We start from the raw sequence: 15,904 nt of genomic DNA, 5'->3' as shown, positions 1-15,904 counted from the left end.
TGAAGGTAGTGTTTCAGTGGAGGAAGTGATACCTGTGGCCTTTAACCATTTCACTGCCAGGTCCGTATGCCATACAGATGTACAGAAGTGCCCGCAGGTAGCCAGGTCAGAGTTATTAACCCCTAATGTGAACACCCCCCCCACCCACGCCCCCGCCTCCCTGCCCCCTGCCCTCCCACACCGCACCCTTTCATCTAAAACTGCCCCCCTACTCTCCTCTCCTATCCCCTTCACCCCCAGCACTAATTACCCTCCTCCAACCCTGCACTACTTCTGGATAGGCTTTCAGATAGCCTAGCAGCCAGATGTCCCCGGGATAGGCCTTAGGTTCCTGGCCTAGCATTCCGGGGCAATACAACACACGTTCACCCAAACAGCCATCTGGGTGGCACAGAATACTGATCACCTAACTCAATCCAAATAAACAGGTTCTCCCAGCAGGCCAAGGTACCCAAGAAAATCCCTGCCCATTGGCTGAGGCACCCCATTCATTCCTAATCTGTCCTTGCAATGCCCTTGTCTTATCTAATGTCACCAGATACCCGGCCATCTAGTGACAGAAGAGAGAGGTGCAGCAATGTCAGAATTAGGGTGAAATCAATTGACCTCCTATTATTTGGCCAAGGCAACTATCACTTGGCAAATAAATGTAATAGCCACCCTGCCTAAACATCAGGGTGCTACATCTGTATCCCTACATACCGGCACATCTAGAGGAAGAGATCCGGGACAAGGAAACCCAATGGGTAAATAAAGCTGTGCAGAGTTTCCTCAGATCCCTTTGCGGGTGGATTTCCAAAAGCTGTCACCCAAGATAGCTGAGAGGTAAACTTCAGTGTTGCAAACTTGGGGCTGTAGTCACAAGATTAACCCAGACCATGTGATTGTTTGCAGACTGAACAAGAAAGCCATTCATCATTACATTACTACAGTAAATGCCAAAAGGAGAATCCCTGAAGTTACCAGACCACAGGTACTACTGGTAAATGGTATTAAATTGTGTTTTCACTGACACCGTATGGATTACAAATGTGTGCTATGTGGATGATAAGATGCTATGCTGAAGGCCACTTCACCTCTTGTACAGAAAGTGTTGCTAGTGGGGGACATTCCTGTTGGCTATATTGCTGAGACTGTGTTGAACTGTGTGCTGCCGGCAGATACAGGCCCACTTGAGTCATGCTGGCGGGGATTCTGGAATTGCCAGTTTTGATCCTTTGAAAAAAAAAAAAAAATATGTTGCTCTGACATTAAGCGTGTTTGTGTCTTCAACTAATGAGGAAATTTGTTCTCAGTCCCCGGCTGTTATGTGGACAGACTGCGATTACCATTGCAAGGGGATCTATGTCAAGAAGTGTTGTCCCTTGTACTATGGCTTGGCTGCCTGTTGTTTGATTGTAGCCATGCCTCCTATCCCCAGAGTTATCCCTGAGAAGAAGGAAAACTGCTGGCAAATGTTATTCTACCCCGAGTGAAAATTTATGGACTTCGGGGCTTCAAAGACACTGGGATGTTTAGTTAGCTAGGTAGAATAAGCTGTGGCAAAGGGGCAAGTTCTCACCTTACACTTTGATAGACGGTCATTGTTTTTCATATACTGGCCATCATGGGGTGAGAGCCATGCCAGCCTGAGCGAGCCCTTGTTCACATTATGCATTTATCTTATAGGACAGTGATTCGACGTGGATACAAATTCTAACCTTTTATGTCTCTTACTACTGTACTGTATATATTAGATAGATAGTTAGTAGATAAGGCTACTGTTTTGTTTCCCTTAACTGTTTGGGTGGCACGCCACAAGTAAAATTGTATATACTGTCTGTTATTTATCTACCCTTGTGTGAAATACCACTTGCTCATGTATATGTGTATGTTATGTATATTTACTTCATGTGGTATGCCACATGTATTGTTATTGTTATTATTGTTCCTTTCCTATTTCCCCACCTGTTCCGCTTTTTACCAGGACATTCATTCTCAGGCTTGAGAGTTCAAATAGTTTTTCTGAAAATTCTGAAGTGTAGTTTTCCTAGGCAGGGGGAAGATGTAGCACCCTGAAGTTTAGGCAGGGTTGCCTTGGTCTAACAACTTTGTTAGGAGATCAATTAATTTCCCCCTAATTCTGTAATTGCTGCACTTCTCTCTTCTGTCATTAGGTGGCATGGTAGCTTGTGACTAGGGATGAGCTTCGTGTTCGAGTCGAACATACGTTCGACTTGAACATTCGCGCCAAATTCGTGTGGCGCTCACGGCCCACAATGCACTGCGCCATCGCAGTGCATTGCTGGCTCAGGATTGGCCAAGCATGCACTGTGACCCCGCATGCTTGGCCAATCACAGCGCCGGCAGCGAGGAGAGCCATGATTGGCCACTGGCAGGATGCCTGTGGCCAATCATAGCTCAGGCTGTGTAGTACATGCCCCATACTATATAAGGCCGCCAGCGAGGCGGCCTTGTGTAGTGTGTTGGCGTCCCTAGGAGTTAGTGGGTGTTCTGTGTACCTTCAACACAGTATACACCATTCGTTATCGGCCGATTTTGCGTTCTTGCTCTTCTGTAGTGGGTGTTGTCTGCGTGCCCTAACCGCAGTATACACCATTATATCCACCTATATAGCTAGCTATATTGCTCTTTTGTAATAGAGCTTGCAGTCAGTTGTAGGAGATTGTGCGTGCTGTCTGCGTGCCCTGACCGCAGTATACACGGTTATATCCACCTATATAGCTACCTATATTGCTCTTTTTTAATAGAGCTTGCAGTCAGTTGTAGGAGATTGTGCGTGCTGTCTGCGTGCCCTGACCGCAGTATACACCGTTATATCCACCTATATAGCTTGCTATATTGCTCTTGTTTAATATAGCTTACAGTCAGTTGTAGGAGATTGTGCGTGCTGTCTGCGTGCCCTGACCGCAGTATAGACCGTTATATCCACCTACATAGCTAGCTATATTGCAAAAAACGCAAGCAGTTTGAAATGCCTTTTTTCCCGTTAAATTTAATTTTGTGCATTTTGTGTTCTAAACAGGGGAAACACATGGCACTTCACAGGCATACTATAGACACCCCCCAGGCACGATATTTAAAGGAATATTTCACTTTTTTTCACTTTAATCGTCATTAAAATCAGTGCTCCCGCCAAAACGGCCATTTTTAAAAACATTTTAGGCATTGACCATTTTTATATCCAGCTCTCAAACTTTGTTGGTTGGACATTCCGACGGAAAAAGTCAGATGAAGCCCACACACGGTCGGATTATCCAACAACACGGTCTTATCGGACATTTTCCGTCGGAATGTCCGACTGTGTGTACAAGGGCTAAGGGTGTCCTGGCCCTAACCCTCTCTCCCCCAGTTCTGTTCAAGAGACAATAAATCTATTTTTGCATTCTAAAAGTGTCTGGCGCCCACCATTTCATCTTGCATTACATCCACCATGCCTTGTAACCCACTCTACACAGACAGATGTCAGCTGTCCCTAACTCTGGAGGTCACCATTAGGCCTCAGGGGCCCGGAAGTTTGTTACATGTAAATTAATGATCCTATAGACAGTCCAGGGTTCCAAAACTGATATTTTCCACAAAGGCATACAGCTAAAAGTACTAGAGCCACTTGCCGACCAGTCATGTACCTGGTACATCACTGGACCTCAGGCGGGTATAACCGTTTGTTAGAGAAAATGGTCTGCTCTCTTGTAAAAACAATCCTAGCGGCTACCCAGCCACGGGATTGCTTATACAAGCCCCCCATCCTTTCCACCACCTTCCATGGCTTCCAGGATCTCCTATCCCACCAGGAGTGTCGATCGATCAGCCACACTTATGCCGGTTGAACACAAAGCCGAACAAAGACTGGATATGCTTTGTTCGGGTCTGTGACAGATCTCTCCATAAAGTGTACCTGTCACATGCCTATTGCTGTCACAAGGATGTTTACATGAATTCTGACTGCAATGCAAGTGATAAAAATAATAAATAAATCATTTAAGTAAAAATTTTAGTGCCTCATCCCCCCCCCCCCCCCCCCCCCGCAAAGGCAAACACATGCATTGGTCCTGTTCACACACAAAACAGCAATCATCCCACACATGTGAGGTCAGATCAAAGGGCAGTAATTCTAACATTAGAACTCTATAAATATAAAGTGGTAGTCCTTTAACCACTTAAGCCCCAGACCAATTTGCAGCCAAAGGACCAAGCCCCTTTTCGCGATTCGGCACTGCTTTGCTTTAATTGACAATTGTGCGGTCAGGCGACGTGGCTCCCAAACAAAATTGGTGTCCTTTTTTTCCCACAAATAGAGCTTTCTTTTGGTGGTATTTGATCACCTCTGCGGTTTTTATTTTTTGCGCTATAAACAAAAATAGAGCGACAATTTTGAAAAAAATTGAATATTTTTTACTTTTTGCTATAATAAATATCCCCCAAAACACATTTTTGGAACCATTGTAATTTATTCAGCAGTCAGTGCCATTTAAATGCACTGATTCCTGTGTAAATGACACTAGCAGTGAAGGAGTTAACCACTAAGGGGCAGTGTAGGTGTTATGTATGACGTTATGTGTTTTTTTTATTGTAGAGGCGTGGCCTGGCATGTGACATCACTGATCGTCCTTCCCTATAAAAGGGAAGAGACGATCGGTGACAGCCACACAGGGAAGAACGGGGAGTGGTTTGTTTACACAGACCTCTCCTCGTTCTTCAGCTCTGTGACCCGATCGCAGGACACCAGCGGCGATCAGGTCCGCTGGTCCCGCAGCCACGGTCACGGAGCACAGGACCGGGTCGGGAGCACGCCACCGGCGGCGCGCTCCCGACCCAGGGCTGGGCATTTAAAAAGGTACGTGCTTGTGCCCAACCGTGCCGTTCTGCCGACGTACATCGGCGTGAGGAGGTCCTTAAGTGCTTTTAAAGCGTCGCTAATGGATAGTAAAATTTGCATAGTTTGTCACTGTTGCACAGGCATGCTCAATTTTAAAGCGTGACATGTTTAGTATTAATTTATTCAGCACAACATCATCTTTTACATTTTAACAAAAAAAAATGGGTTATGCATTGTGAATTTTAGGGGTCTAAACGGGCATTTGCTGGCCCCCCTTCCCTCTACTGTTGCCACCCAAATCAGTAGCAGTAAAAAGGGTTAAAGTGAAAATCCAGCATTTGGCACCAGAGTATTTTTTATTTAAAAACATAAAACATACCTTTTCCTGCATTCTTTGAGTCAATCTAGTAATTTCAGTGCTTCCTCTTCTTCCTTGGAGAGGAATAGGGGTAGGGGGGAGCAGGCATTTTATTTTATTTTTTTACTTTACATTTTTTTTTATAGCTGCTTTATAACTTTATAACTAACTGTACTACTTTAATTTACTAATGCTGCCTCCTGAAGTATTTTAAAGTGATATTAAAGGCACAGTTTTATTTTCCTTTTAAATAACAAATGTGTTATACTTACCTGCTCTGTGTAATGGTTTTGTACAGAGCAGCCCCGATCCTCTTTTTCTCAGCTCCCCCAATGGCTCATCCCCTTTGTCCAGTGCCCCCCAATAGCAAGCCACTTGCTATGGGGCACTGGTGTGTGCTCACTCCAAAGCTCTGCTTTAGGTGTCCATAGGACACACAGAGCGGTGGCTTGACCCTGCCCTCTCAGGACTGGACAGGCCAGGACTGGGCAGGCCAGTCAAGTTTCTCCACCCCAAATTCACTCACCTATGTTCTTATGAACCTTGCTTGGTGCACTGGTGCGTAGTCATGTTGCAACAGGAAGGGCCATCCCAAACTGTTCTCACAAAGTTGGGAGCATGAAATTGTCCAAAATGCCTTGGTATGTGGATGCCTTAAGTGTTCCCTTCACTGGAAATAAGGGGCCAAGCCGAACCCGTAAAAAACAACCCCACACCATAATTCCCCCCTCCACCAAATGATCTGGACCAGTGCACAAAGAAATGGTCCATAAAAACATGGATGAATGAGTTTGAGGTTCAGCAAGGGGGGCCGGTGCACCAGTAGTCATTCCCAGTCTATCCAGGGCTGGGTCAGACACCAAATTAAAATCACCCAGTATGTAGATGCTCCCTTCCGCCACCTCATGGGTAGCCTGCAGCATATCATCCAAATGCGCTAGCAAAAAGGGAGGAGGAACATACAAATTCACAATCGTTAGACTTGTACCACTAATCAATATGGGCATAGTCTTAGTAACCAGCATGGAAATCCCCCTAGCAAACGATGAATAGGTAGCATGATATGCCCCTGCAATATGTGCCGCTTCAAGGATAGAACCCTGGAGCCCTGGAGATGAGTTTCTTGAAGTAGAATTATATGAGGTTTATGTTTTTTGATATAATCAAAAATCAGTGAATGTTTAAATTTGGAATTGAGGCCTCTAACATTCCGGCCAGAATCTGAAGAGAAACCTCCATGACTAATACTTAAGAAGGAAGGGGAGTTGTTGTCCCACCCCGAAAAAATAGTGGGCCTGAAAAAAGAACTCCAGAGCTCCCTACTCCCAGACAGACAGCATAGTGAACATGACCTATACAAGAAAAAAGATCCCCTGTAAGCAGACCGAATGTGGACACTCTCAAAAGCAGACATAGAATTCTCAACGTAAAAAACAACCCACCCCCCCCCCCCCACCTACACCCAGCCCCAACATGCCAGGTATTTTATTCCCTAAACCTTAGTTCACTTAGACAGCGAAGATGCGACTTAAACCCTCACATGGGCCAGGTCATCTCGGTAACCGTGCCTCGCCGTGAGTCCCAGCTCAGTTCTCCCGTCAGAAAATAGAAAAAAAATAAAACTGTTTTTCTCAAAATAATTTCCAGGTTTGCAGCAGCAAGAGCAGTCAGCAGACTTTGCATATATTGCAGGCGGAAGTCCATGGGAGTACCAATAATAAAACAAGGGCCTCTGTTGTAAGCTCCTGTCAGAAAAGGGTTGTCTGCCAGAAAAACATTAGAAAATAGTTATAGACCAGGCATTTAAACTGTGCAAAGTCAGCAGACACTTTTCTCCTTTCAGAACAAAATTTAACGGATGTAGGTGCCAAAGAAAATTCCAACTGGACAGCAGAAGTATATAACAAAGTAAGGGAAGCTTCCAGGGATACTCCCTCTGTCAGCCTCAGTATTTCTCTCATCCAGTACTTGTGTCATCCACTGTATGTCAGGGCAGAGGGGGAGAAGCGCCGTCCCTGTGGCGTCCACGTGTATCCAACCAGTCTGAGGCCTCAGTGGGATTGGTAAAAAAATAGGTTTTCCCATTTTCCACTATACGCAACTTGGCCGGGTATAGCATACTGTAGATCAGGTCGAGGTCCCTCAGTCTTTTATTTACAGGCAGAAAGGAAGCTATCTGCTTCTGGGTGGCAGCTGGGAAGTCAGGATAGATTGATATTCGATTTCCCTCAGCCATCAGCTTGGGGACGGTTCTGGCCCCATGCGGGATATTCTCCTGTCGTGGAAGTGAAGCATCTTGGCTATCATTGGGATACGATGTGCTCTTTCAATGGCAAACATGCTGGTGAAAGTCTCAGGTGCCATTTGCTCAGTCAGCCATTTCTCTAGGAATTCATCTGGGTGCCTCCCTTACACTCCCTCAGGGAACCCCACTAGTCTTATATTGTTCCTTCTCATTCTATCTTCCATGTCAGCCATCTTTAAAGTGTGTTCCGATAATGCTTTTTGTGTCACCTGCGCAGTGGTGTCTAATGGCCTGACAATATCTTCCAGGGAGGCAACACGGAGGTCTGTGGTCTGTGCTTTCTCCCTCAGCTTCTGCATATCATGCTTCATAAAAGAGAACTCCATTCTGAGCTCCTCAAAGTGATCAATAAGCTTATTCTGACACCTCTGTATGGCCGCCATTATCTGTGTCAGGGATGGCTCACCCTCCCCCCCTCCACTTCCTTGTCAGCTTTGGCCCAGTGTTCTGTCAGCCTGTCCAGGGATCTTCCCCTTCTCAGCTCTGTCTCCCTTTGGGGCTTAGGACTCACCCTGTCCTGTGTGGGAAATGCCCGCTGCGAGGCCTCCACAGATCTCTGCAGCGGCGGCCAGTCCTCCTCCTCCTGCGTGCCAGCGCCATTTTGGAAGCCCCAAGCGAATTGCGCCAGCCATTCTCCGGTCGATTTGGGATGATGGGGGCCGTACTTTGCCATCCCCAGAGGTGCCCTAGGGGTCCCAGCACATCCCCAGCAGCAGAGCCCAAAAACAGTGTGCTGCTCGCACAGGATCACTGCAGGATAGTCAGTCTGTGGACGTAGCTCAGGTCCTGGACTTCCTCACATGTCACGCGCTGTCTCCGACCCCCCGGGTCAACTCAATATTGAACCCTAAGGACTGGGATGCCAGTAAAAATGTTCATGGACGTGTAAAGGCAGATGTCCCAATACTTTTGACAATATAGTATATATATAATGTTAAGACAAACTGCAACTTTTATACCCAATTGAAATTACAGAGAGAGAATCTCCTTTGGCCATACTTCTCTTCTGGGTGCCGGAATGAACTTACTTTTTTTTTTCTCCTGTGACCTAGAAGCAGCCATTGGCATGATAAAGACTACTCTTGGCTGACATCACACATCACGCTCCAGGCTCTGAAAAAATCTCCACCCAGCTGCCTGACTGACAGCTGCCCCCCCCCCCCCAGCCAGGGGCCCAGTGAACACTGGAGGGGCAGAGCAGAGAGTGATGACTTACAGTCATTGCTCTCCACTCTGAGAAGACCAAGAATTGAGTGATATGTGGTCATGTGATATCTCAGTTCTCAATGTTAGAGCCAACAGAGGACAGCTGCAGCATGGAGTCAAGGATGTTTTTTTTTTGTGCCCAAATCTACTCCTAACATCCTTGGTTTGCATTGTTTTACTACTACTTTATTGTTCTAGCATTTGTGAAGTTTGTCTAAATATGACTGTGGAGTCCAAAACCCACCAGAGTCTGACCACCCTGTCCAGTGAATTCCCTAGTCTAACAGTTCTGTTCAGACACACATATTTTCTTATCGAGCACTACAAGTGTGCATGAAGACAATAGTGTTTAGGGTGTGGCATATACATATTTATGACAAAACTGCAAAAATGAATGAAAAAGTTATAATGTAAAAGGACTATACAGAGAAAAAACATGAGGTTTCAGTTGAGCTTTCAAGAAAAACGTGAGGTTTCAGTGGGCTTTCAAGTAGTTCTCAACATAAAAAGGAGATAGCAATATACCAGACTCTTTAAAAGTTAGTCAAGGCCTAAATTTATTGAACATTAAATCACATGCTGAGGACAGGAACAAACAGGAGAAGTGCCCTTTCAGTTCAAGAGAAGCATATTTTAAGAACAAATGGTGAAAGCTGTCTCTGATTAAAAATGGACCAATCAATAAGTAAGATCTCACGTAGTGTCTGTGAAAACAACAATAAACCAGAAAGGGCATTACTTAATACAACAGCTCATTTATGATTTCTTTTTAACAGTATTAGAAAAAAAAGTATTAGAAACAAACATAAATAGTAAGTATCATCTATACACGTATGCCCTGTACACACGGTCGGACTTTCCGATGGAAAACGTGCGATCGGATCTTGTTGTCGGAAAATCCAATCGTGTGTGGGCTCCATCTGACTTTTTCCATCGGAATTTCCGACACACAAAGTTTGAGAGCTGGATCTAAAATTTTCCGACAACAAAATCCGATCGTTTAAATTCCGATCGCATGTAGACAATTCCGATGGACAAAGTGCCACGCATGCTCAGAATAAATTAAGAGACAAAAGCTATTGGCTACTGCCCTCTTTATAGTCCAGTCCTACATGGTTTACGTCACCTCGTTCTGAACGATCAGATTTTCCAACAACTTTGTGCGACCGTGTGTATGCAAGAAAAGTTTGCGCCAAAATCCATAGGAAAAAAATCTGACAGATTTTGTCATCAGAATGTACAGGGCATTAGACAATGTAGGCAGCAGAAGACACCACAACCCACTACATGTGAGCATTCCCTATGGCTATAGTGGATGTAAATGCCACTACATGCATCAAACATTTCCTTTTAAACACAAGATTGCCTAAACATCCCCCTGTACTAAGGGGAGATCACTGTACTAACATCAGATTGTTCATACAGTGGCTCTGACCTGAGCTGTGAGGTTTTTTTTTTCCGTTCAGCCCAAACTAGTAGCATGTACTAAAAACAAACAACAAGTTCCTGGAGCGCTCAAACTGAACATGAATGGGGGGGGTGTATAGGAGTGAAATTGAAACCCAGTGCAGCTGCCGATCACTGGAAAATTGAGAACAAGATATATAAACACACAAGCAGCGGACTTTTTTCCTATAGAGCGCTGCTTGTGTGTTTGTATAGTAGCGTGTACTAGGCTTTAGTGATTACATCAGCTGCTGAAAGAGTTAATTGGAAAGTAAGAGATAAAAAATTAGGGTTTAAATTACTTTAACATGGAAGTAAAGTGGTTTTTGAATTAAATGGCTCACAGGCAGGGTATTTATGACAGAAGAGACCCTATTGATCTCTTCTGCCATAAATGCATCTTTCTGCCTGCATGCGCAGCTCAGCAAACACTTACAGCCCAGATCAGCCCCGATCTGTGCTGTGGCAATGTGATTCCCGTGCACATGCGCGGGAGTGGCGTTATCGTGGCCTGGCCTTTCAAATGGCCGAAGGCAGGGACCCGGAAACTATATGACAGGTAAGTCTGCCATAATTCTTGAATCATGAAGGCTGGCAACTCAGATGCTCTTAAATAAAAATACTTTGTTACATGGGTACACAGGTACAGGCTATATGCTGATGGCTTTCAGATACGGAGCCTTCATCAAAGCTTTGATGAAGGCTCCATAGCCAAAACCCATCAGCATATAGCTTGTACCTGTGCACCCATATAACAAATAAAGTACTTTTATTTAAGAGTATCCGAGTTGCCAGCCTTCATGATTCAAGCATTTGACCTATGGGACTTGAATGGCCTGGCTAGAGCGCCGGATTACAGTTCATGGATTTCCACATTAGCAGTAGAGCTGGGGTAACAATTTGTTTTCTCTTAAGTTGCTGTGCAAACTAGTACATTATGGCATAACCCACCTGGGGGGGGCCTTAAAAAAAAAAAGGAATGGCGGACTATATGTTCTGCTGTAAGAACTAATCCAGATGTGTTTAGTTCATGCTATTTGCATTTTACAGCAAAAACACCAACAGGTTTGGTTAGACATCAAAGGCTCAACTTATATCTCAGAATATATTAGGACATCACAACGTTCTATAAACCAACTTACCTTCAAATTTGTATGTAAAGTGGATTGGGTTTAGGTATACATGAAAAAGGACTTAAAATCCTTGGCATTGCTAGGGTCTTAAAAGACACATAGCACTTTTGGGTGCCCCACCAAAGGTGAACATTTGTGACAGTGAACAGGGTTCTTGTCCTTTTCTGTCCTCACTACCCCTTATATTATCTCTTGTTATCTTCTTTCCTCTATTCCCATTTTCTTTTACCAGTGTCTCTTCTTCTCCCCTAGCATCTTCACTATTTACTATTTTCCCTTCACTATTACTTGCCCCATAGATATAAACATAGTTCATCTGCCTGATACTTGGCATATAGTACCAGACAGGAGGAGTCTTATTCACTTTCTGCCCAACAATAGAGAAGGAACAGTAAACATAGGTATTTATTACAAAAGACAGTTGTTCCCTTCTAATTACACTGCCCTAGACACAAACGGTGCACACAAAGGTAAAAACAGCATGTCTGAGACCAGGGTAACCCAGCTGAAGACCTGGGGCAACTCTGTCTGGTATCAGGCTTAGCAACAACTGTGCTTAAAGCCAAAGATGTGACAAAAAAAGTCAGACAGAGGTTCTAACACTTCTCCCCACTAACAGCTACACGCATTTAGAGGGCCTGTCCAAATTGCAGGAGCAGAGAAGAGTGTGAGCTGACAAAGGAGCAATGAATAAGATCAGTATATTTCTCTGTGATAGACCTTTGGGCCTTTACAGGGGCATGGAGGACAGTAGGTCATAGATAAGGCAATCATATATTGTGTGGAAGAACCTGGAGCTGTATGCAGGCAGCCTGTATTAATAAATGGACATGCAGTGGATGTAAAGGCTCCAGCATACAGCTGATTTTGACAGGCATGCAGGAACAGGTACATGCCTCCAAGGATACACTATCTGCATTTGGGGCCATGCATCCACCCATGCACATCTGTCAAAACAGGCTTCACACTGGAGTCTATACAGCTGTTCTTTCTCCATTTATTAACACAGACTACCTGCATGCAGCTCCACACAAGTAAACAAATGCCTCATTCACACTGTACGGAACTCTGCGGCTGTGCGAATGAAGCCTTACTTAACAGGCTTAAAGAGGAGGGGCCAGTAGTACAAGCAGGGGACCCCAGAAGAGAAGGTTCTGGGCTGCTCTGTGCAATGGTATTGTAAGTATATCATGTTTATTATTTTAATTAAAAAGAAAATAAACTTTACAACTGCTTTAACCTTTAAACACTAACCTCAAACACCTATCCTATTAATTATAATTTACCCTTGACACACTGAACTATGTATACTGTATAATCCCAAATCAAGTTGTACTAGTTGCAAAATATTGGCCCCAAAACCAATATGTGCACCCCTCCCCCACAGGAAATGTTCAAGTATGACTGTGTAACTATGTTTAGTCAAAAGCATTTATACCAGAGTTCTAAATACACGTTTGTGGAATCTAGTTATGTCCCTGTTTGCCCTCAACGATGCTTATGTACAAGTCTATCAGACCTTAGTATGAAATGGTATGAAAACTAATAGTACTTGGCAGGACTCCCCTTCTGGTGCTTTAATCTCAAACAGTGTCATGCATGCATTAATATGTCAATATTCCGTACTGTAAGAAGGTGTATTGATCAATAAGCAGCTGAGAAAGTATTTTCTGCAATTTTAAAATTATGGAGAGGGTATTTTTCTATTTGAAATCAACAACAAAGAAGCAGTCGGGTAGAATTGTGGAAGCTGCAACTGCAGGTTTGTTTTTGAAGTTCCAGAGCTGTCATTACTTCCACTCCACCCAAATTAAAGACAATTTCTTATAGAGAAGAAAATATGGAGTTAAGAATTGATTCATCAAGCGAATGATACTACTGATATCTTTAGGAAGATTTACGATTCTTGGAATTGCTTTTGTAAATCCTCTGACTATGCGCAATTATCCTTACGATAATTGTCATATACTGCATTTTGATTTTGTATTGTTATTTTATTGTTCCATTATATTTTTTTATTTTTATTTATTTACTCTTGTATACCACAATAAAAATTTATTGCAAAAAAAATAAAAATAAAGAAAATATGGAGTATAATAGAAATTTTATAAGTTATCCTTATTTTCAACTTAACCTCAGTTCCAAACTCCTATAGCTATGATTTTCCCTAAGCAAACCACTAAACAGATCTCTAACCCCAAATATAACTCTCATATTAGCTCCTATATATATATATATATATATATATATATATATATATATATATATATATAGTTCAAAGATAAGAGTTAAAAGGAAACCAAAAGAAATACACAGGCTACCAAAGTTGACCTAATCTTCTGAAAATTCCAGTTGCCTGGCCATCGTTTTGATCAAAATACTTCAATACTTTGAGTCATTCACCTGGAACAAAGATGCAGAGCCTGAATTCTGAGGTCTCTCTGACTTTCCTCGTCTGCTCACCTGTTCTAAGTTAGTGACTCAGAAGGTATTGAATGAAGTCAGAGAGTCAATATAACAGGATGACAACTAGCATTTATTACAGGCAAGTCAGCAAGGGCGGCCCCTGTATTTCTTACATGGCAGGTTCTTTTAATGGCCATAGAACACCAGTGCGTCTTCACAGTTGGGAGCTGTCCTTGGTGCTAGCCAATTATGCAGGTCCTATGCATTTGTATAGAACAAGCCTTATCACTGCTCTAGTAAAACACAACAGCCTGTGAAACTCAACACTCAAGCTATTTCTGTTGCAGCTTAGCTATACAATAAAACAGTTAGCAACAATTGAAACAAATCCCTTTCTTTAAAATATAAGCAAATTGTAACAATTATGTAGGATAATGGTAAGCCATTGTGATCTAGTGTTTCTCTGTATATGTATCTCTGTACTTTTTTACAACAGATTTCAAAAAGATATATTTAGCATCCACTCCAGTGAGCAAGTCAAAAGTCCCTATATTAACCTGATATTACTACCTAGCTCCATAGCAACTTATAGTCTGCCCATACATTTATTAAACAGTTTCTTGATGAGCACTACAGATGGCAGGCAGCCATTAGTAAATGCCTAAGTCAATGCTGCTGTTTATACCGGCGAGAGAGAGAGAGAGAGAGAGAGAAACAGGATGTCTTGGCTAATATTCAGATTTGTGGGCGTTGGTTCATACAGTAAGCTTGTCTAATTAGTTCTGGGAAATGTGAACAAAGGTTCTGCTATGTTAATAATAGGTAAAGCAAATATACTAAGCAAGCAGCATATTAACATATTCAAATTAGGCTGCCTAATATCTCAGTTCTTATGTAAACATCATTTGTTTTCAAAGTCAATGAGGTGCATCATTCTGGCAATGGATAGATAGATAGATAAATAGATAGATAGATAGATAGATAGATAGATAGATAGATAGATAGATAGATAGATAGATAGATAGATAGATAGATCTGTATGCACACATTTATTCTAGAATGTCCCAAAAACAAACAGACAGGAATTAAAAAATATAATGCATTAATAATATAATGCATGCCTCCAATTCTCAATGAACTAGAACCATTTATCCAGTGGTAAACATGTTGTATACCTATAACAATAAACAAAACTATCATATCTCGTGTCACAAGGAAACGCATTGTAATTTAGGGTCGGGTGGCATGCCAAACAATAATCGTACATTATATCAATAACCTACGCAATCCTATTCCATTAGAAAGGACGATATCCGATTTTCCATTTACAAAGAAAATATTTTGAACCAGCCTGACAAATGCCTCTAATAAAATGGTAAAATCAAAACCCTCCACGCCTGTCCAGATTACACAAATGTAAGTATTGCAGTATTTCCTTCTAAACCCTTGAAGAATCGGAGAGTTTCTTACCTGAATTGGACTTTCTTAAGCCCAGAGCCATCTTGGTTTGGAGAAGTGCTCCGGCTCGGCTGCAATGTACATTTGCAGCAGGCAAATAGACGGGGAAAGTTTAAGGCATATTTAAAGTATTCTCCAAGGTATTGGCCAGAACCATCAAGCCCCTACTAGTGGTAAACAGAGATCATTAATGGGCATTAATGACAGACCATTATGACTTTCAGAGATCATTAATGATTCATCACATAGCAGAATTGTTCTGGCAGGATCTGACAATTTCTTGGATCTGAATGTCGCCCCGTCCTTTTATTTGTAGCTTAAACATGTTAGATTTTTTTAGAACAAATATTTATTGCATCGTGTAGGATTACGAAAGAAAAAAAAAAAAAGATAAGAGGTTTGTAACTGGACACTGGCTTACATTGAATTATCTCTTTCAGCGTGCAGGCCCTGCTGGGTGGATTCAGCTTCATTTTCATCAATTCGATCAGATAACAGACAGAAAACAGTATCCCTTCTGGTGAAAATGGAGTTGTTTACTTTCGATGAGGCTAAATTATTCATGATTATTAAAAACCACAGCAAAAGGAAGCATTTAAATTAACACTTTAAAAAAAAAATTAAAAAAATGAAATATTTAAAATATTTATATTCCATTTTAATTGGAAGGAGGAGTATGTATATCTATAGGAGGGGAAAAATTACAATAATCAATATAAATTGTATTTTGACAGATATTTCATAGCATAACATATTTTACCATAGCTAAAAGG

The 15,904-nt window shown here is 42.4% G+C and overlaps 1 protein-coding gene across 6 annotated transcripts in view; it reads right to left on the bottom strand.

Moving 5' to 3' along the window:
- The window catches only part of FGF13 (fibroblast growth factor 13), a 563,100-nt gene that overhangs the window by 155,892 nt on the left and 391,304 nt on the right, over positions 1 to 15,904 (bottom strand). Inside the window, exon 1 of one of the 6 annotated variants that reach the window (XM_077490407.1) lies at positions 15,144 to 15,296. The exons of the other annotated variants lie outside the window; for them this stretch is intronic. Within the exon in view, the coding sequence (XP_077346533.1) occupies positions 15,144 to 15,174 (31 nt within the window). The 5' untranslated portion in view covers positions 15,175 to 15,296. Of the gene's footprint in view, positions 1 to 15,143; positions 15,297 to 15,904 lie in introns of those variants that run through there. 6 annotated transcript variants of the gene reach the window in all.

This window comes from Lithobates pipiens, unplaced genomic scaffold, assembly GCF_037356315.1.
Source record: "Lithobates pipiens isolate NorthernLeopardFrog02 unplaced genomic scaffold, aLitPip1_a1.2 Scaffold_1, whole genome shotgun sequence".
NCBI classification, from domain to species: domain Eukaryota; kingdom Metazoa; phylum Chordata; class Amphibia; order Anura; family Ranidae; genus Lithobates; species Lithobates pipiens.
Note: the sequence above shows the minus strand (reverse complement) of the source record. Positions and strands in the feature narration are given on the sequence as shown.